The 23,036-nt window shown below is 39.2% G+C and overlaps 1 protein-coding gene across 1 annotated transcript; it reads right to left on the reverse strand.

Moving 5' to 3' along the window:
• Positions 1 to 11,047: 11,047 nt before the first annotated feature.
• Positions 11,048 to 21,077, reverse strand: LOC116330510 (beta,beta-carotene 9',10'-oxygenase-like). Its single transcript, XM_031752858.2, has 12 exons — positions 21,007 to 21,077; positions 20,718 to 20,916; positions 20,421 to 20,632; positions 20,227 to 20,342; positions 19,999 to 20,101; positions 19,791 to 19,919; positions 19,422 to 19,582; positions 14,484 to 14,651; positions 14,225 to 14,362; positions 13,727 to 13,909; positions 12,148 to 12,258; positions 11,048 to 12,066 (listed from the first exon to the last, which is right to left on the reverse strand). The coding sequence occupies exons 1-12, from the start codon at positions 21,041 to 21,043 to the stop codon at positions 11,950 to 11,952; spliced, it is 1,674 nt and encodes a 557-aa protein (XP_031608718.1). The 5' UTR covers positions 21,044 to 21,077; the 3' UTR covers positions 11,048 to 11,949.
• Between the last annotated feature and the right edge of the window lie 1,959 nt (positions 21,078 to 23,036).

A 23,036-nucleotide genomic window follows, 5' to 3' on the forward strand; every position in this document is an offset into this window, starting at 1 on the left:
TGAAAACGAAATATTACAGATGCTGGGGGGGTTAATTTGTACTTGAAATGTACTTCATTCCTGCCCAATTTTGCAGTAAAGTGAGTAACTACTGTGTAATATAACTGTGAGAACCATTCCTTTTTTGTTTTGGACACATTGTCGTTGTGGGTCTACATTGAAGAATTAAAATATAAAACTGCAGAGTCTTGGGTGGAAGTACTGTATCTGACCCCCCCTTTTATAAAGAAACTTGAGAGTGACACGATATTGATCCCAGTCAATACAGAAAGGCCAAAATACTACTAACAATAACAATAAAAAGGTTAATTACATTAAATATTATATCAGATACTGAAGAGATGGAGACCAAGAGTTCCCTCTAAGTCTAAGTCATGTTTACTGGTGAGTTTTGTTTAAAGATGGAAGGAAGCAGTTGAGCATCATTACCACAGCCTAGCCATTTTAAAGCACATCTCTAACTGTACTTTCTGTCTTTGCTTTATCTGTACAATGTCATAATCTACTCTCCTGCCACACGGCAGCAGCATTGATCTGCACTTAAATCCACCACCTCAGCAGCTTCATCCCATACACACTTCACTCACAGGCAGCTCTAATCTTCTTCTGTATAATTCCATTGATTTGATTCACCCAGGCTAAATGAAGAGATTTGAAGGTACCCCTCATGTCCACGGATAAGCAGCAGACAGTTTGTCTTTTTTTTTTAGCTTAAATTAATGGTTGTTAGCTTTGAATTAGAGCTTTGATGTGTTATCACCATATTGTGTCGTTACAGTATGTTATGAGGAATCTAATCACTAAACAATGATTAAGAAGAATGTGACTGTAATTACTTACACAGCTACACTGAAATCTATACTGGTTTGTCACCTTTTCTCACTTAGTGTTGCTCATTGGCCCTTACATAAGTAAGTTCAAGCACTTGCAGTATTTGGGTCATAAATTTGAAACATTATAAAAATTAACTTTAATTTTAGGGTTCAACAGGACATGAAAACTTCAAAAAGTTCATGATTCTTTGAGTGTCATCTCTCTCTCTTAATGTCTTTGATGTGATAAAGTTCTTTAATATACTGATTGAATGTGCGATGTCAGCAGTATATTTATGGAACAGCAGAAAAGATTAAGGGCTACAACTATATATTACATTATAAGCAAAATAAGCAAAGGATGTTAAATGAATGTGTTTTTTCAGCATTTCTTGATGAAATCTCACCTCCTTCACACTCTTAGTCTGCTATTTATTGTTTATGCTACACTTTGGACTACATTTCCCAGGAGCAGCGATTGTTCATCAGACGCGCGGTACTTTCTTTGACTTTTACGTCTGGTGACAGCAACTTCTAATTGGACTATATACAAATTAGCAGTGGAGTAACTTACTTTACAGTTCTTCTGACATCTTTTCAACGACTACATGAAGATATTTAACTCTTCAACATAGATCCTGAACATCTTGTAAGTGCCTGTTACCTCTGTTTGTTTTTTTAAATCTTAGCAAAAGTAGCTGTTAAGTAGCTATTAGCAGCTAGGCTAACTCGCTAAACCAGAAAAAACAAGGTTTTGCTAAACTGAGTTTTAACTAATAACTTCTCACAGTTGAGCTTTGTGATTAATGAGGAAGGTGAGAGAGCTGAGAGAAGAAGGTCCCAGCTTTCAAAGCGCCTGAGCTGGAGCAAAGTGCCACCAGCTGAAGTCTGTAATGGAAACTAAGCATTGTGTAAGACAGGGCTCTGCAGCTGTGGGGACGGGATATATCTTTGGTCTCCTGACAAATAGAGACACAGCCTTGTCGGTCCGTTTAAGAGAGGCTTCACTTTCCAAAGGGAATTACTCTTTTCCCCTTATCAGAGGTCGCATTTGTTAATTTGATGAATCTTGAAGGTCTGTATCCATTTAATGAATTTGCTGTATCAAAGGTGCAAAAGTACAGATAATCTTTACTTAACTGAAGATACTTAAAAAAATACTTAAAGAAAGTAAGAAGTAGCTCTTTGAAGGATGTTTCTACCAGCTAATTTTGTACAAAGCTAACTGAACCTTGTGCTTTATTAATGTCATTATAAAATAATATTAATATTATTATTTTTTTTACTTTTCCTCCACACCCAAACAGAAAAATGAGTGTCATCAGGGGTTAGAGTGGGATTCAGCAGGTGGGGGAACCCTGAGATCAGGTGTAGTGGCTCAGTGTGGGGAAAAGGATCACAACTCGCATTCATTTGTATTGAGAGCTCACACAGATGATTTTTGTACAGGCTGAGATCAGCTAATCCGTGCTGCTGCTGCTCTGAGGTTTACTGCTTTTTGTGGATTTGCACAACTGAATTCAACAAGATTTAACCGAGTATTTCACCATCTGTCTTAGCTGATCTTCACCCTCTACACCACAGGTGTCATACTCCAGGCCTCGAGGGCCGGTGTCCTGCAGGTTTTAGACCTTGGTCCAACACAGCTGATTTAAATTTAAATTTATCCTTTTAAATCAGCTGTGTTGGACCAAGGACACATCTAAAACCTGCAGGGACACCGGCCCTCGTGGACTGGGATTGGGGACCCCTGGTTTATACTGTCTGCATATGAGGCAAATATACACATCATCAGCTTAAATTCAAATTCATCTCTGTTACACTTGATCTAACTTAACTCTGACCATGAACAATACAGCCACCGTGTACCAGTCCAACACATACACAGTAAAACTGTGTTTTACTGTTTATTTACCACAATACAGCAAGTTAACCTGTTTATCCTGTGCTAGACTGCTGGGTGTTTTCATACAACCACTGAATAACACAAAGTATACACTTCAGGATGTTTCACAATATTTTTAAAAAATCAACTTCACACCATACAGATCCAATATCTGATTTAAAGCTGATGACATTACACGTAAGCTTTAAATTTCCTGTTTATCAAATACCTTTAAATAGAACTTTGTTCCTCCTGTCATCTCCTGTCGTTCTCATATCTGTCTCCATCTCTGAGTAAATTTAGCTCTCCTCATCTGCTTGTAAATACAGCAGCGGTACCTTTAGCTAACATGCACACTGTGCGACAGAGTACGTAGAAACAGTTTGTGTAATTGCTGATATTTGTTGAGTTGTTAGAAACTTTGCATTTTAAATTACCTGCCACTTTAAAAGCCTTATTCCTTTTGGCCTACTTTATCACCTCAGCCCTGTATAGCACTTTAGATTAAGGATAAATTGTCTTTATGCCTCTTTCATCCCTTTGTATGTGATCAGCACAGGTGATGGAAACACCAGTAGGACTGTCTTTTTATGTGTCATTGTTCCTTTCATTTAAGATGAACACATATGTTTGCATATGCCTCTTTTAAAGCAAAGTACAGATAACAGAAAGTTCTACTTAAGTACAGTAACAAAGTACAAATACTTTGTTACTTCCTGCCTCTGCCACTTCCAAATCAGGCCATTGATATGAACATACAAGCTTAAATATGCTTAAGAGTTTTTGGGCTGTTTTTACAGCGAAGCACCTCCCTGTGGTTTGTTCACTTTGACATTTTCAGAAACCTGGTTACCTCATTAGGGTTTAAATGTAATCCAGTGTTGGTTACTGTGGCCAGTTTCTCCTGTTTTCCTGTTTGTGTTAGAAAGTCTTTCAACCCAATTTCAGTAGAGTTGTTGACTTTCTAAAGTAAAGAAAGATACAGTACTGCACTTTTAGCAAATATTAATTCTATAAATCAACAGAGTAAATAGTTTAAGAAATCATGGCCTCCTCCACCTCATTCCCTGCCCACTGTAAGTCTGACTCCCCTTTTACAAATGCTCTCTGCCTTTCTCAGCCGTCTGCTTCCTGAAGCATGAACATGGGTTGGAAACAGGAGTTAGGAAGTCGTGCCGTCCACCATAATGGACGCTGAATGAAAGCTTTGATTAGAAGGGGTTAACATTATTGTACATTTCTGAATCCTACTAAACTGAAGCTAACAATCTCATATTTTAAAAACCGTACAGACATGATATCTGAAAAAAACTATCACTTGAGAGCTCCTGATGCTATAAGCTGCAATGCACAGTGTTTGGGGGGGAAAAAAGCTAGTGTCATGTGTTATTTAAACCAACACAAATATGGGCAGAAGGTTCAGGATGTCCTCGTCACAGTACAGAGGAATCAAAGAGACTGACTACATTGTGCTTGACATACTGTGTTGGTCTCAGACTTATGAATTGTTAGCCAAAAGCAGCATTCGCAAAGGTCACCTTTTAAACAGACGGTGGTATTTTAACACTATCTAAGAAAGATACCAGTGTTTTTCATTGTGGGATCCAGTATCAGTAACAACTGGGTTTAATTAGTAGTTTTCTGTGTAAATTTCAATTAAAAGAAATGCATGAATATTAATATATAAATAAGCTGGGAGTTTATTTCATTTAATTGGACAATATTTTAATTGGCTGATTCTAGGGCTGTGCGATATGACCAAAATCTCATATCCCGATATAAGAATTCTATCGTCCCGATAACGATATAAATCACAAAAATTTAACATTTTCTGTAAATTCTGTGAATCTCGGGCAGCTCGACTTGGGGGAAGTGTTTCCAGCTGCGCGTCATGTAGCTGAAGTCCAGTGTTTTAACTGATGCATGAAACGATACATTTTTAGACATAAGTTGTAACGGCCGCCGTTTTCTTTGAGTATTACACAGCGTGCTGCGGGGAAAAGCCTGTTCTAACGTTTGAGTCTAAGGTTTATTTTTTAGCACCTGACGGCTCTTTTTTGCTTCTCATCCGTAAATAATCTGCTCTTTCACTTGATTCAGTTTATTTTGAAAAGTCTCAACAGGATCTTGAGCTTTATTGTGAAAGGTTTATGTGGAACATAAACAAGCGGACACGCGATGGTGTTACCGTCGTTGTTGCTAACAACAACGCATAAAAACAGGCGCTTGTCCGTCTGTAGTGTGGTTATATTAAATATAAGAGAGAGAGAGAACTTTAAGAAATTAATATAGCCACTACAGTGACCATCAAAATAATGAAAAAATATTGCCGTAAACAGTTTATTTTGCGACACCACGAAACAAACGATAGCGTAAAATGAAACGATAGACGTTTTTATATCGTCATCCGATATATATCATTATATCGAACAGCCCTAGCTGATTCTATTATGGTGTGGCTGATTTGTCATTTTTATGTATCAAAACACAAACCCACATTAATTCAAACTATACTGTAACATTGTTTGATGCTGACAAAGCTGAGTGTTTGTTTTTTTTTTTTGTTTGTTTTTTTAAATGTCAGATTTTCCATTTCCAGTTCTGTTGTCTCACAATGGAGGACGCAGGAGCAACGGCAGGAAAACTGATGCCAGCAGCACTAAACATGAGGATGGTGAACAGTAACAACAACGGGCTGAGACAGACGAGCTCTCAGGAGGTGAGGATAGCTGTCCAATAGCAGCCCAAAACTCATTTCTTTAAAAAATGGAAATCCGGAGAATAAATTTTAATATTTGTGTCCATTCAAAAATGACAGCAGACCCAGCGGTGCATGATTTACATGAATCATTTATTAGACTGACTCATTATTAGGGCCACATCTTTTAAAATTTGAAAAAGGGTCCCGAAATCTTTGTAAATGTTTTTGTCTCTTGATATGCATGTAATTCTTTCTAGTGGAACGTTTTACATCAAATTTGGCTGCTCTTCCTTTCAGTGTGTTTTTAGATCCACTCCTTTTGAAGGTATTATCTTGTGCCTCTGTAATGCATGCTGTGTCTCCTTTAGGAGATGGGTTTTGGTTTCAGTATGGACTGATCGTGGATACAGTCAGGCCCATTTGAGCCTGGAGGAAGCTTGCTTTGATTTTTGGAAGCATCAAATATTTCAGTGTGATCAGTCTTTTCCTCAGTCACACAGAGTGTGTGACATTAGTGACATTTTAAAAAGGACTTTCATATTTGGTAAGTGGACAGAGTGAAAAGGAAGCAAATCTGATGAGTGGTTGAGATGGTTGTTCCGGTGTGGTCTGTCTTCCTGCATGACGATGCCACTGTGGCACGCGCTACTGTTCAGGTGTTGCCTTTGAATTTCCTCCCTCAGGTCCTTGAGGCTCGATGACTGTCTCAAACCGGGGAACAAACCCTTCACATGAAGTTCAGGCCAGTTTGAAACAGAGGTGATGTTGCACAATGAAGGACCATAGATAAATCAACAAGCTTAAAAGAGCGTCACAGTAGCAGTCTAAAAATATCAGCTGTGCTGGGAGCTGTGTGAAGACAGTTGTTCGTTAGGCCGTTCTTAATATTCTGTATGTGTAATTCTGATCCAATTGTGTCAGTAAGATTGTTCATCTCAGGCTGTTTTCCCACATGAACTCCTTACAGTGGCAGGAGAGTCATTGTCCAGAGTAATGTGTACTTTATACTTTATTGATACCCATGGGGAAATTCCTCTCTGCATTTAACCCATTCACTCTGTGAAGCAGTGAGCAGCCATTGGGCGCCTGGGGAGCAGTGTGTAGGGACGGTACCTAGGTCAGGGGTACCTCAGGGTAGCCGTTCAGTGGATTCAAACCCCCGACCTTCCGATCATGGGGACACCACTCTACCTACTGAGCTATCCCTGCACCACTTTTTTTTAAATGAGTAGCCTTAGAGACTGGAAACACTCTGCTTTTGGTGAGGGAAGCAGGTCCCATGATCATCACTTATTCACCGCAAATTTCTCACATTCATGGTGTTGGACCTCACAGAGACTCTGCTGGCAGGATCATGCTCCATTACATGGAGAGATGTCAATCTAGAAAAGTTCACGGTATGTGTGAAAAATGATATGTAGATTGGGAGTCTTATTCTTCCTTAAAACATTTCACTGTGGACAAATTATGCTTGTGTATAGGGCAGGGCAATATGGCCAAAAATATTTATCACGATATGTATTTGAAAATTTGCGATAACAATATGACTGATAATATAATTGATGCAAACAAAATACTTTACAACTCCACAACTTTATTAGTGCAAAAAGCCATCAATGTATTTTCACTTAAACAAGCAGCTGATTTTTATGTCCATTAAAGTTATATAAAAATGTAACAGTGCAAATTCCTCACTGAAAGTTTAACCAAAAGGCATTTCCAGTGGAAACGGGCCGACATATCCTCAGCATAACCATGTATAATATCCACACAAGTTCAAAAGAGCTGCTTTGCAACATGAAACTGCAGTGTGCCAAATAAATAAGTCAAATACGTATTTTTCGGACCATAAGGCGCATTAAGCAAAACCAAACAGTCAGAGAAGTCAAACTTTACTCAACTCAGTCTTCTTGCTTCCTTCACTTCTGTACCATTGATTCATTAATGCTGAATTCTCTCACAGCTGCTCTATTCCCCATGTTCTACTGCGTGACGGCGAGCATGTCTCTTAACAGGAGCCATTTTGGGCTCCTTATACACACACAATACGGTAATATTACTCTGCGAGGCTCCTGCCTACGGTAGCTGTAATGCTCCAACAATCCATCAAGCAGTGCAGCTTCGTAGCTTAGCAAAGTCGCACTAAAACAACTTTGACAGATTTTTGAGCGCCGTGTGCCACATAAAATCAGTTTGAGGTCAGTAAGCACAACCAGAATTCATACATTAGATGCACCAGATTATAAGGGGCACTGTCGATTTTTGAGAAAATTAAAGGATTAATAATAATAATAACGACGGCCCGCTTGTAAGCTCTACCAAAAAAAATGTGCTTTGGTGTGTATCTGACGGACGAAAGCCAAACCAGTTCCACACCACTGAAGTTGCAGCATTTTTACAAACCAGTTCTGGTTCATCTGTTTCATTCAACGATCCACTTTCGCCCTTCTCATTCTCCGTCGCCGCCATGCTTTTTCCACCATGTGCGTATGAAAACAAAGGCACTGCGCATGCACGTTTTACCCATATTCTATCGCAATATTTCATTTTCTTATCATTGCCCAACATTATACCGGTATTACCGTGAACTGTATAATATGGCCCAGACCTACTTGTGTACATAGTCACTCTCCAGAGCAGGAGAAACTCTGCTATGTTGATGTTTGAATGCATGAAAACATTTTAGTGTCATCAGTTTTTTCCCTCATTGCTACAGATGGAATGTGCAAATGTAAATGAAGAGAACTCTCCACAGAAAAAGAAAAAGAAGGCCCCCTCTTTGGAGTCAGCCAATCCATTTGAGACTATAGCTGCAGGTATGCCAGTTATGCAAAAGTGTGAATGGTGTAGTGTTGTGTATGGTAACATAGTAATTTAATATGTATGGTAACTTTTTGGTTACTTTAGTGCAAAGAAAAGCAAACACACTTCTTTTTTTTTCTCTGGCTGGCAGTGTGATGCCACAGGAAGTTAGAGTGAGGCTGCTTCATAAACAGGATGTGATTGTGTTAAAAACAGGATATAATTTATTGACCTTTCAGTGGAAGTAGTAAGACTCTAGATATTAACTGATAACAGCTCACATCTTTTAGCTGTTCTGAAATGATGTCAGCAGATACGTGCTTTAGTGCAATTGTTCCATTAGTCATGCCGCCTGATTTCAAATTTCTGCAACGATACCTGCTCGTATTTATATACGTATTCACATTAAAAACATACTGAAAAAATGGTGAAATGACAGCTAAGCAAAGACATTTGCAGCACGCCTAACATGGATTTGCTTGTTGTGTTACAGGTGTGAGCAAGGTGTTCAGCGTGCTGGTTTCGGAGTTTGCTGAAACATTAAGGTATTTAAACAAGTCAAGACTGATTCTTCCCCATGATGCCAATTAAACATGGCTGAATGTAGTACCCTACCAGCACCAGCTTTATCCTGATGGGTGTGTCCAAACCTTTGACTGTTACTGTAGCAGAACAGCACTGGATGCCTGGCAGTATCCAGATAAAAGAATATACCTTTGGTGCCTTTACCGCACCAAGTCTGTTCAAGTTTAGTCACAAGCAGCAGCTCGTTACGTGACCTTTTAAAACAGGGATGTAATGCTGATTTCCATTCGAATAGAATCAGTGTTTTTGAGCGATCGTGCCCGGCCTTGGAGCTCGCCTCTGAAGGGACGAGAAAGGCCCAGTCTCATACGAGCAGTCAATTTTGGCCAGGTTACAGTCCAGGTGAAAGGGCGAGTTGCACTGTTTGGGGAACCAATCAAATATGTCCTGGCCAAGACTGTGACTGTGCAATACTGCATTTACCACACACGGGGGAGACAGAGGCAGAAATCTGTTATGAAGCCTATACAAAACTTTAAACTGCGTTAACCTGTACCTGGAATTGACAGAAGAGCTTAACAGGCATATGAAATTGCACCACCTAGTTCACTGAGTCAGACTTCCCTGAATTGACTGGCAGTAACTGGTGTAACAAAAACTTTGATGAACCACAAAATGAAATGTTTGGATCTACCAAGAATAGAGCATAGAGTGTATAACTCAGGGGTGCCAAACTTACGGCCGGCAGGCCACATCTGACCTGTGATACAGTTATATCCAGCCCGTGAGATGATTTCATATGTCGGTTATTATGTGGGAGCCAAATCTTCGGCCCTGCTGAGAATCCATGCAGACAGAGGTTAGACTTTACTTTGATGGGCACACCATGTGGCCACATGCAAAGACGGACTGGGATCATACCATTACGTGGAGGAAGGAAGAGGGCAGATGTTCCAAAGTCAGCAAGTGTAGTGGTTCTCATCGTGGAGACAAAAGGTTCCAAACTCCTCCGGGGCTTAAAGCTCATGTATGTTCTCCATAGTAGTAGCAAATCCATAGAAGGCTTTTATGAGAACACTGAATAAAAATGGCTTCCTTTACAAAGACTAAAGTTACAGTTCAGTATTGAAAATTGGTTTGGATTGCATTTATATAGCGCTTTACAATTCCACTATTCATTCACTTTCACATTCACACACTGGTGGAGGCAAGCTACAGTTGTAGCCACAGCTGGGGCAGACTGACAGAAGCGAGGCTGCCATATCACGCCATCGGCCCCTCTGGCCAACACCAGTAGGCGGTAGGTGAAGTATCTTGCCCAGGACAGAGAGAGCCGGGGGATCGAACCGGCAACAGATGAGCTTCCCAATCCCCTGAGCCACGGTCGCCCCAAAATGACATAATGTATACATAATGTATAAATGACATAAACTACATACAAAGTGTCTGATGGCAGCGATGCAGAAATGTGTGCATGTAGCACAGAGCCATGGCTCAGTGTCGAAATGAGTCTCAGTGGCTGAATGTGCACGTGAAGCCATTTAAAATTCTTACCTTGTTTGATCGGCTGCTCACCACAAACACAAATGTTGGACTTTTAACTGTATTTTTGTAAGTTTTACACCTTTTCCTACTAATAAAAGCCTCCACTTCATACTGCACAAATTCATTAAACGGTGAAATGACAGAAAAGTTTCTGTTTTTAACTTTCCACCAGTTTTTTTTTTTTTTTTTTTTTATAAGTAGACTTAATAAAGTAATTATATAATATCATGTAGAAAAACAGCTAAACATGTAACTTGACACTGACAGAGTTTCACTGGTCCGGCCCACTTAAGATCGAAGCGGGCTGTATATGTCTTGCTTAACAATGAAATTAGGGGCATGGGCTGATACAAAATGTCTAATTAGAAGGTAAAAATGTGACTGAGGAAGATGGAACTTAGCTTAGAGCTCAGAGAAGCAACTAAATTTGTCATTTATGATAATGTCACTGAAGTGAAGCGTTTCATCCTGTTCCAATCTAAACCAAAATTAATGCTAGCTTAAAACGACTGATTGCTTTTTGTTGTTGCACAGCTTCATGGTCAGTGTTTGTCCACTGCTGTAGGGAGAGAGCTGCTGCAGACGCCTCACAGATGAAGGAGCTGGAGGCCATTTTGGCTGAAGCACGAAACCTGGAAGCTCACCTCAAAGAGAAGAAGAAACATCTGAAGGAAACACTGGCTCTTATTTCTGATAAACTGAAGGGTTAGTGTGCTGCCTGCCCTGTCACCTGTGTGAGGGAGCACACCTTTTTGTTTGACATTGTGAACAGTTTTGTTTGTGTAGTGAACTTATTCATGTACTAAAGTAGAACTGGATTCTAAGATTTAAATGTTTTTTCCCAGTGTTCTGTGCTGCTGATTAAGTACATTGAAGAAATATGTTATTGTTCTGGGTTTGAGTCAAATGTGTCTTTAGTCACACATAATGGTGACACTTTGATTATTGAAGGTTTACAATTCAGTTTGTTGGAAAACTCAAATCTGACCAAATACATTATTATAAAATATGTATTTTAGAATTTTCTTCACAACAAAAAAGCAAAAAAAAAAAAACATAGATGAAATTTAATTTAACCTCATGACTGTAAAAAAAAAAAAACTGTACACAAAGCTTTGCTGGGTTTATCCTCGTTCGAAGCAAAATGCTGCAAAAATGCAGTTTTGTTTTCTGCGTTTTTGATCTTAGGGTGCCCCCAGGCATTTCTTATGAGAATAAATATTGTTACCAGGTGTTTAAATTCAGCTTCATTTATTGACAAAATGCTGAGTGAGTCGTGAATGTTTCTGAAATTGTACGTTTTAAAGTCACAGAGGTTTCTCCAACATGTGTCCTGTGTCAAAGTGTGTATTTCCAGTGTCATAAAATCAGTTTTACTTTTTTATAGCAATCACAATGCATGAAATAGCAGATATTATAAAAACCCTCAGTACTTTCATTTTGCCACATATCAAAAGATAACTGAGGAAAAACAATAGAAACAAAAGATTGTATTTCAACGCAGATTATATCGACACTTAATAAAACCTCAAGTCTGAAAAAAGTATATATGCTTTAACAGAGATATCACTATGCCATGAGAATAAAGGAATTCTTTAAGTGAGGGTCTTTGCTCTCAAGTCAACATGTACACAGTGTAGGTGTGTCCCTGTGAAGTCACATGTACATCCATCAGATGTCTAAGCTGTGGCACTGAATGTCCCGTGGAAGCCATAGGGGATGTTGACAGGTACCACCGCCCTGCCCAGCTCCTCAAATGTCTTGGCATCTAACACCAGAAGGAATGTACTCTTGTCCTGGAGAGAACAGAGACATGGGTAAAGAACTAACTGTATCTATAAAGAGTACCCTGTTTAAAATGGCTGAGCCTGACTAACCTCGTCTGGAGTGATGACCACAGACATGATGACACCATCATCCTCCTCTGTAGCATTAGGAGAGGGAACAAAGACCGGCTCAGATGGATACTGACCAGGATGTTCCCACACCTGTGAGGGAACATTTACACACCAGGGCTGTGACAATATCACATTTATATCACACTCATGACGATAAAAGAAAAATCACAATAACAATGTTTTCTCAATACCTGTGGGACAGTCCAGTCTAACTTTGTTTACTGTTTGTTAACTCCATATTACCCACAATTTTTATGGATTGTCTTCAGTCTTATACTAGTAATATACCAGGCCTGGGGGGAGGCCTGGTATATTACTAGGCCTGTTGTTTTTCAATACAACATTATATAATTTCACAATGACACAAAAAGTTACTACATATACATATACATACTACAATGTACTACAATAATATACTACACTAGATTTCTATATTACCAAGGCTGACATCAGCATAAAACCACCACTGAACATCCAAGGTATGGACATTGAGGCTGTGGACAGCTACAGGTACCTTGGTGTTCATCTGAACAACAAACTGGACTGGACTCATAACTCTGACGCCCTCTACAGGAAAGGGCAGAGCAGGCTGTACCTGCTGCGGAGACTCAGGTCGTTTGGAGTGGAGGGCCCACTCCTGAAGACCTATGACTCTGTGGTGGCCTCAGCCATCTTTTATGGTGTGGTCTGCTGGGGCGGCAACATCTCTGCTGGGGACAGGAAGAGACTGAACAGGCTGATCCGCAGGGCCAGCTCTGTTCTAGGATGCCCTCTGGACCCAGTGGAGGTGGTGAGTGACAGGAGAATGGCGGCTAAGCTGTCATCCCTGATGGACAACATCTCCCACCCCATGCAGGAGACTGTGACAGCACTGAGCAGCTCCTTCAGTGGGAGACTGCGGCACCCACGGTGTGGGACGGAGAGATTTCGCAGGTCTTTCCTCCCCACTGCTGTCAGACTCCACAACAAAGACTTTAACTGATCAAACACACAAACCCACACATGTGCAATAAGACTCCTATATGTGCAATTCTTCTTCTGACGAAGTTGTATTTTTGTATTTTCCTACTCAGTTGTATATAGTATTTGTATTTCTATTTTATTCTGTTGTATATATTATTCTATTCTATTTTATTCTATTGTATATAGTATTTTATTTTATTTTATTGTATTTTATTGCATTCCAGTGTTTTCTAATTTCTGCTACATAACTTTGCACTTTTGCTGTAACAAAACAAATTTCCCACCTGTGGGACTAATAAAGGTCATCTTATCTTATCTTATCTTAAAACGCTTTAATATAGCTCTTTCCCCTTTGGGGTGAGTTGCGCTCTCTAAATGCTTTTTCAAATGTCACAGTTGTCACTACACAGTAAGTGTCTGATACGTTTGTTATTACAAATTTAAATCTCAGCAAATTTATTTTGTGAATGAACTAAAATATAAACAGATATAATTGGTTCTATCTGGAAACTGTTGATTTCAGTTGTGGGGGTTAACTTGTTCCACAGATTGGAAATGCGAGCTCTCTTTTCTTTGCTCCAATAAAACAACATGCCTTCATCCGTTTTCCGCAGAGATCCATCTTAATCAGCGTGTCCCCTACAAGGTGTCTGAAGCCACAGCCATAGAAGTAGCGGTAGGGATGGGTGTTGAATTTGTGATAGTTGATCTGAGGAAACTCCAGACCTCCGTATTCATGGAGATCCTCCCCATGGAGGTCCTCATGGGTACAGAACACCTGCACAGGTTTTAAAAAACAAAACAAAAAGCAAAAAAGGTAATCATTGAGATTCAGGTAGTGAAAGTGCTACATATTGACATTTTAATGGGAAAGTCCAATTAAGCATTTATATAGAAGAGAGAATTTAAATAAGTTCTAAAGAAAGAAGCAGTAGGTTTGGTAAAGCATGTACATTTTAACTACCTTAAATTGCTCGACTGTAAAATCCTACTGTTTTTGTGAGATATTTACATTAAAAAACTGAAACTATAAGAATGGGAAAACCATCAGTAAAAGTTGATACATGTACGTTAATCATGCTGGATGCCCTACCTTGTTCTTGGCAATTCTTACAGAAGTAGCTATGCTGTTCGGCCGGGTAATCAGGTTCTGGTTGTAGGGTGTGTCAGGGCCCACATTGAGAGGCAGCACAAATCGCCGGGGGAAGGCTCTACTCAAGGTGTTGTACACCTGATGAGGAAGATCTAGTTAACTTCAATGAGCAATCTTTTCAGACAAACCAAAAGCAGCATAAGGATTTTCCATAAACTGCACAGCAAAGTCAGTAATGAACTTTACTTAACTAACTTACCTCATCAAGAGCTTCTCCAGACTTGCGCATGTTCTGGATGTTGTAGTTTGTAATTGCCTGGCCATCATCTGATGCACACAAATCTATGATCAAGAATCCATCCTCCTCAAATGCATTGATCTGATGGAAGGTTGACAGTGGCTTTGCAAGATACTTGATGGAGCTTACCTGAAACACAAAAACAAGAATGGAAATGCACCGTGGCACTGTTTACATTCATTGATTACATTATAGTTCATATTAAAATAATTTTACTTAATATTTAAATTAATCTGACTTTTTTTCACCTTTCTAATGGTTCCAAAAAAAAAAAAAAAAAATGTAACAAACCATCTTAAGTTACTAAATGTTCAAAAGGAATCGTCACATTTATGGAAAGCACTTATCATCTCTAATAGTCATAATACAAGGTTTCACATCACAGGTCTTCACACGAGTTTCCAACCCACTACACCCATGGTGTCACAGCTGTCACAACCAAAGAAAGCAACGGAAACACTGAACTAAAGCTAAACTACTTAACTCTAAACACAATGAAACACAGGAAAAAACAACATAGCTAACATTTTATCTAACAGTCACAAGCGTAGCTACTGTAAAGTTCGTTTGGGACCTAATATTACAGGCTAGAGCAGAGCACCAGGTGTCAGGTGGGAATTGGCATTCCTTTTGCATGTTTCACTCATACTACAATGTAGGGCTGGACAACTATGGCCAAAACTATTATCACAATTATTATGATCAGTATTCAGATCACAGTCATTAGTCACGATTATTCATTAACTTTTAATGACAAAAACACTTTTCTAGCACTGTCATGAAAATAAAGCTGTGCTTTTACATCTTCACATTTCTACAAATCTTTGCGTCCAAATATATCTTTATTTTTAGTATATCTCTTGAAGAAAAATTAAGACACTAATCACCTTTACATTGTGCTACATTCCTGCAAATTAATCTTTATGAATGAACCTTTACAGAAAAATATGTGTTTATTGACTTGGCCTTAGTGCGTCTCCTAAAAGCTACATATAAAGTCTTTCACTAAATTCATCAGCTGTGACATTTTCCCTGCGATGTGTTGCATTTACAGTGCAGTTTTTTCACTTTAGAAAAATATATGTAGTAGGGGATGACATTATTTGTCAAGTATGTTCTTTGGAGTTTTCAGTACGTCTTTGTGAGCTGGATGGATCTGCTGACATGATTTTGGAAGATTGACACTAGCAACCACTGCATTGTTTTTCTTGGGGTTAATGCATTAATTGCACTGCATTTTGTGTTTTCAGGCCAATCAGTAAGTCGTGTTGCTCTAAATAGGCACAACTCTACAGCACACTGATTGGTTCTGGTTAACATCACTTACATTAAATCCAAAGTATTTCTAAACAGCGGGTGATTATCTGCTTTGAGGGACAAGCTCATGGCCACCACCAAACAAGTCCACAGTTCACTCTGCTGACTTATGACTGTGCAGCAATGCACAGTTTGAACCACATCATCAAGTTCGCCGATGACACGACTGTTGTGGGTCTCATCAGCAAGAATGACGAGTCGGCGTACAGAGAGGAGGTGCAACAGCTAACAGACTGATGTATAGTCAACAACCTGTCTCTGAACGTGGACAAAACAAAGGAGATGATTGTTGACTTCAGGAGATCACTGTCCACTTAACATCGATGGATCCTCTGTGGAGGTCGTCAAGAGCACCAAATTCCTTGGTGTCCACCTGCCAGAGAGCCTCTCCTGGTCCCTCAACACCAGCTCCATAACTAAGAAGGCCCAACAGCCTCTCTCCTTCCTGCGGAAGCTGAGAAAAGCCCATCTCCCACCAGCCATTCTCATCACCTTCTACAGGAGGACTATCGAGAGCATCCTGAGAAGCTGCATCACTGTCTGGTAAGATCACAGTACCTTACAACGGATAGTGAGAACAGCTAAGAAGATCACTGGAGCCTCCTCTTCCCTCCATCACAGACACCTGTTGCACCCGCTGCATCTGCAAAGCCACCAGCATTGTGGAGGACCCCACACAGCCCTCTCACACACTCTTCACCTTGTTGCCTTCTGGCAAGAGGTACCGGAGCATTTGGGTAACAGAGCATAACAGAGCATAAAACACAGAAAAACATGAAGGAGATTTTCCTGGCCTGTCTTTTTATAGCAGATAACCACCTAAAAATATTCTGCAGTAAAACGAAAACAGAAGAAAACCATGAATGAACATATAAAAATTACCTGATGCTGCTGAAGTGAAACACAGCAAAGTTACAGAGGTTTTATTAAAGACACAGCTAAGTGTTTTGCAATTTTGCATAAAAAAGTTAAAGAAGTTTAAATTTCTTCAGTATTGAACAGCAGAAATGAGACTTTGTTGTCGGAAGTCAGTTAAATTAAAAACAAAAACAAACACAGCGGCCGACAGCGCTGTACATAACGGTAGACTGGTGCGTAATAAGCAAGCGAATAATGCAGAAAAGAGAGATTTTTAGATGGGAAACTATTCCTGAGAGAGAGAGACAGAGCTCTGCAGGAAGTGTGATTTTATCGTGGTGGAAGCAAAACAGCAAAAGTAAGAGGGAATTAATGACGATGTTTATGTGAAGCGAAATGTGAGGCGTAGTTTGGATCTTCTTTTGCTGCTGGTTCAGTTATATTTGGTTGGAGAGAGACAAAGCCTACAGCTTCAAGCAGAATCGAGCGTAAAAAAAGACGTAAACACAAAGCGTGGACCCGCCGATGCATCAGAATCTGTGAGCTGTCGGCTTTCACCCCCGGCGGCGTGTCCGTGTACGTGCACTTGGGTGAGAAATCTTACTGATTCTGATTCTGATGTGTTTACGTCTTTGTGCAGAATCCGTGTACCTGCTCTCATTTATTGTTTCAGCTGTTTGGTGTTTGTCGAAATTTTGTGAGGTTTAACCTGAGATTCTGGCGTTTCAGGCAAAATAAATTTATATTTAAAAATCTATTCAGGATTTTAATGAATCGATATCACATTATTCAAGCTAGAATCGATTTTAATCGGAAAATCAAGTATCAAAACCCACCCCTAGTTCCAACACTGCTTTTATGCAGACAGAGGGGACTGTAAGTAATCCAGAAAAGTTGGAACACCTGTAGGGATTAGTAGCACCAGCTTTCAAGGCTTGGTCAACCTCCATTGCTGCAGAATAGAATAGAATAGAATGGCTTTATTGTCACTATATGGTTGTACAATGAGATACAGAGGATCTCCTACTCAGTGCAAACATGCTGGGGGGGGGCACAGTTCTGCAGCACTATATACATATGGACAGTATTAACAGAGGAAATATATATATATATATATATATATATATATATATATATATATATATATATATATATATATATATATATATATATATATATATATATATATATATATATATATATATATATATATATGTATAAAATGTACAAATATACACAGCTGTTTATAGAACAGCTTTAAATTAAATGCAGGACTGCTCAGAGTCCTGTTTTTGAGTCCAGCCAGTCCTCACAGACCATGCTTTTCCGGCTTCACCACATCCCAGAAGATGCCGTGAAGCAGCCCCAGGTCACTTCCTGGGTGTGGAGGGAGTTTTGTGCTGAACTTGGGGCCCAGGTCACTGTCACCCGCAGACCAATGGCCAAACTGAGCGAGCAAATCAAGAACTGGAGGCTGCACTCAGATGTGTCACTTCCACCAACCACTCCTTCTGGAGTTCTCAGCTATCCTAGATAGTGTATGCTCATAGTATGACTTCATCTGCCACCAGGCTGTCATCATTCGAGGCCTCCCCTGGCTATCAACCACCAGTCTTAAACACAACTGAAAGTGAGCTCTCTGTTCCTTCTGACCTGCACCATCTTTGCCATTACCGCCACCTTTGAAAGTCTGCCTAAGCTTCTCTGGCCAATTGTAAACAGACATCCTACCAACTAGGTCAAAAGATTTGGTTGTCTGCTAAGAACATTCCATTATGTACTGAATCAAAAAAGTTATCTCCAAATTTCATTGGTCCCATGATCAGTCTTTTTTCTGCTTACCTAAATGTTCGCAGAAATATGAAGGTTCATAATGTCTGAGGTCCACGAACCAGCTGCTCCTGGAGATTCTGATATCCATATTTAAAACCAGAGGCAATAGAGCCTTTTCGGTGGTGTCTCCTAATCTTTGCAACAACTTACCTTTTTACACCGGAGCTGTCCAGTCTCTCAATCATTTTAAAACACTTTTAAAACCTATTTGTTCTTGCTTGCTTTCAGGTTTAGTTGAACAGAATACTGTGGTTTTCATGCAATTACAGTTTTATTTCCTTGTTTTATTTGAGTTTTTGTTTATATTTATTGTTAATTTAGTGAGTGTTTTTATACAGTGTATATTTTATATAACTTGCACAGCACTTTGGTCAGTGGAGGTTGTTTCAAAATGTGGTATATGAATAAACTTTGACTTGAATTGACGTTCGTGTTTCCCATATCAAACCTGTCCACACCCGTCCATTGGGAACCAGTATCATCACTGTAAATTTGTAAAACTTTAGTTGCAATATTTCTACTGTAAATAAATTCACTGTTATATTTTAAGAGTTTTAGTCTTTTAGTTTCCACCTAAATCCTGCTGTTGGGGCTCTGTGACACCATATGGGCACTGGAGTTAGAGATTTGGCTGCACTGACTAACAAGTGCCCCAATATAGATGGGGCATTTCTTAAATAAATAATATAGCCTAGAATAAAGTATTTAGAAAAACTTTAGGCTTCTGTTTGGTGGGGGTATTACTCACCACTTAAAAGCACTTGAGTGTCTTTGTGAATTACATCCATGCAATTTATAGGTGCAGCTTGTTAATGTTGTTTGAAAATTTTGTACTCCATCTTCTTGCTAAATATGGAATCTTTATTGGTACTTATTCAACTAGAGTCCTACCTTCCCAGTGTGTTTGTGGATCAAATGGAAGATTGTGTTGAGTTTCGGGTCCCAGAATAAGCCATCACTGATACTTTTTCTTCGTAGCTTGCCTGTCATAATCTTCAGCAGGTCCAGCTTGATGGGCTGTTCAATGAACACCACGTAATTCTCAGACATCGCTATAATGAAATGAGAAGAAGTTTGTAGTTATGATTCTTTGCAGCGGGACTCAGGTCCAGTAAGACTATAGGACTATAAGAAAACCAATGATCGAAATGATTTTCATTCTACACCTCAAACCAGAGTATCACTCCATTCTGATACCTGTGCTTTTTTATTCCCAAATTCAAAATGTGCATGCTTCACTGTGTGAGACATTTTGCTCACCAAAGCTGTGATAGTATGAAGGTTTGGTCTTGTCCACTGAAGGAATCGAGCACAGCACTGACGCTCCCTCCAGGGTTTCATCTTCTGTTTTCTTGGTTGGTGGCACTTGGATAATGTTGTAGTATGATCCTGTCATGCCAGATACTGTTAGAACTTTGATCCTTAACCTGTAGTGTCCAAATAAATGGATCTGATGTTTCTTAAATACCTTTCGAGGTGTAGGAATTTCCCATGTTGTATGTCGTACCATCAGGCTCAGTATGAGGGTGTGCTGTGGCTCCATTCACAGCAATGAATTTGCTCCAGTCCACCTAATACAAATAAATGCAATGGCACAAAAGGTTTGCAGTTTTTATTGCTTCTATACCTACTTTTACAGTTTGATACATGTGCCACTAAAACTTCAGCTGCACGCATATCATTACACTCATGGTACCTTTTCAGTCGTCTCCAGTGTCTCAGGGTCCACCTTGTGCATGATGTTGGTTTCTGTACTGACATAATAATCACCTTTGTAGGTCACAAAACTCACGTTGGCATTGTCTGTGGGCTCTAGAGGGAAAGAAAGCTTTGAATTATTTATTCTATAGCTAGTGCATCAACAGGCTGCTTTGTCTTCGAGATACTCACTGTGTGATTCAAATCTTGACAGGAAGCGCTGGAAGACATTTTTACAGGGGTCCGGCATGGTTACAGTCCCAAACTCAGATATCGCAATGCGATTGTGCTCCTTGTTGGTCTGGTAGCTGTCACTGGACAGGAAGCGGCTTTTGTAAGTCACTTGCCCATTTGATATTTTGAACTGGTGCAGGAGAGCCATGCCATCAACCCAGTGGTTAAATCTGTTGAGAAATGGATGCAATGCAGAGGAGTGAGCTTCATGATGTCTGAAGCGGATGGATAAACACACAAAGATGCAGCACTCACTTGTGGTTTCCGATCTCAAACTTTCCGGGCCCATTTCTCAGGAAGTTTCCATTGATCCATTCTGGGATTGTACCAATGATCTGGGTGCTGATGGGCCTGGGGGTGTCCTCCACTGAGCTCACAATCTTCTCGATAGAAGGCAGACCACGTACATTTGTGTAATGATTGATGTTCTTCGCAGACCTAGATTTCTTGAGTGCTGTTGGAAAAAAACATAATCAGAAAGGACACTGTTATAATTTAAGCAAAATAATGTTAGTGTGTCCAGCTAGCAGAACTTAATGTTTACCTGAAGTATTCTTTTTCTGATGTTTGACAGTATCCATGGCTGTGGCTAAGCCTACTGTAGCTTAGTCTCTCTTCTGAGATGCTGCTGGTTTGTATGCTGACTCCTGATTTTATACTGTCCTTCTGACACGTACCATAGAAACAGCAAAAAGGATGCAATCAGACATTTCATGCTTGTTTAACTCTGTGCAAAACAGAAGCAAATGGCAATCAAAATGTAAGCAGTAACAGATGATCACTTTATCTGACTGGAAAAAACAGCAAATAACCGTGTCCAGTCTTTCAAATCATTCCTTTGACTCTTTTAGTTAAGCTTAATATGCATGGTTATATATAGCATGGTGAAACCAGATGAACTTGGATGAGTGGCTTAGAGGGATGATTTTTTTTAAACAGATGCACATAATCAATCTGCATATGAAAATATTTTCTTTCTAAAAGGAGTCTTTTACATTTGAGTTTTTCTTAAGCACAAATAAAAAGAGCATCTGTTGTGTTCTTGTTACGTATCATGTTTCACTAATGTACTCAAAAGAATCAGCCATGAACAGGATGACTCTGCTTTTTCTGCTTTCAGTAAGGACACTGTGAGTGTCACTGATGGAAGTTCATTTGGTTCCTCACAAAGCTAGCAGACTTGTGGGTTTCCCATATTCTGACACCTGATATTAAATGCATTCTCTTTTCTTAAATTTGCTGTTAATCAGCTTTAAGTATTAAATTTAAAGATGATGTTTTTAAAGTTTTAATGTAGAAAACCTACTGTAGGAAATGGAACGCACATTGGCCCCCTCGATGGGAAATTTGAGTATTAAAAAAATAACAAGACGGAACAGTTGACCGACAGAAAGTAATATGCACATTGAGCAAGAAGGAATTTTCTTTTCACCGAAGCACTTCCAGCTTAAAATATCACACTGACGCGAAGCATTTGTTAGTCGGGGATGCTGCTAGCACTTTGGCTAACGCGTCACTCAGCTTGCGGCAAACCACTCACGGAGCATCGGGGACGCAGTAAGTCTACCTCGGACATTTTGACTGACACCAAGTGGATTGCAACAAACTGCAGACCTGTTAATATCGTTGACAACACGCGCTTTACATAACTTTGGTTCCTTGTTTCAAGGACTTGAAGTGCCTCCCCAAGAGTGACAGAGAGAGTGGATAAATGTTTGCACAGTTTTTTGTTAACATGAATGTGGAAGATGTTCAATAAACATGTTACGTGCGTATATTTTCCCTTTTTTCTCGAGTCTGTTTGCTCATGCAAAATGAAATGCGATTAATATAGAATAAAAATGAATGATATTTAATCGTGATTAAAATCAAAATTAATCCACAGTAACCCTGTTATGAATCTGATTAAAAATTTTAATTGTTTGACAGCACTAATATATATTATATTATTAGTGTATACTTACTTATTTGTAGATTAGTTTTTTTTTAAAAGTTGTATTTCACAGGAGAGAACCTGTGTTAAAAGACTGAAGAAAGCTATTCAAATTCTCTTTGAATTTAAGCATACATTCTTTGTGTTTATTCTGCATTTAGTTCATTATATTGCATAAATGTCTGTTACAAGCTTAAATATAAAGTTGAAAAATGTAATTGCAACCAGGCTATTGATCAAGTAATTGCGATTAACCGCGATTAATTACAGAAAATTGTGAGATTAATTAGTTAATTTTTTTTAATCTATTGACAGCACTAATATGTATATATTCTAACAAATGAGTTATTCCATGTCAAATCATCCAATTATTAGAACATTTCCTGCTTAACCATCTGACGATTTTTGAAAGACGCTCTGTTGATCAACTTTCAAGCCTTCATTTTCACGGCAGTGTTTAAACATGAATATCTCAAAATCTATTAAATATAAAAGCCTGAATACTCCAAGCATAAAAATACTTTCCAACATTACATTCTTAATCATAAAACTTGAGAAAATTCTAATTTCATTCCATTTCATGCTAGATTGAGCAAATATGACAAATTATATCACAAAAACCAAAAAAATCAGTAGAAAGT

Source organism: Oreochromis aureus, linkage group 14 (assembly GCF_013358895.1).
Source record: "Oreochromis aureus strain Israel breed Guangdong linkage group 14, ZZ_aureus, whole genome shotgun sequence".
NCBI lineage: Eukaryota > Metazoa > Chordata > Actinopteri > Cichliformes > Cichlidae > Oreochromis > Oreochromis aureus.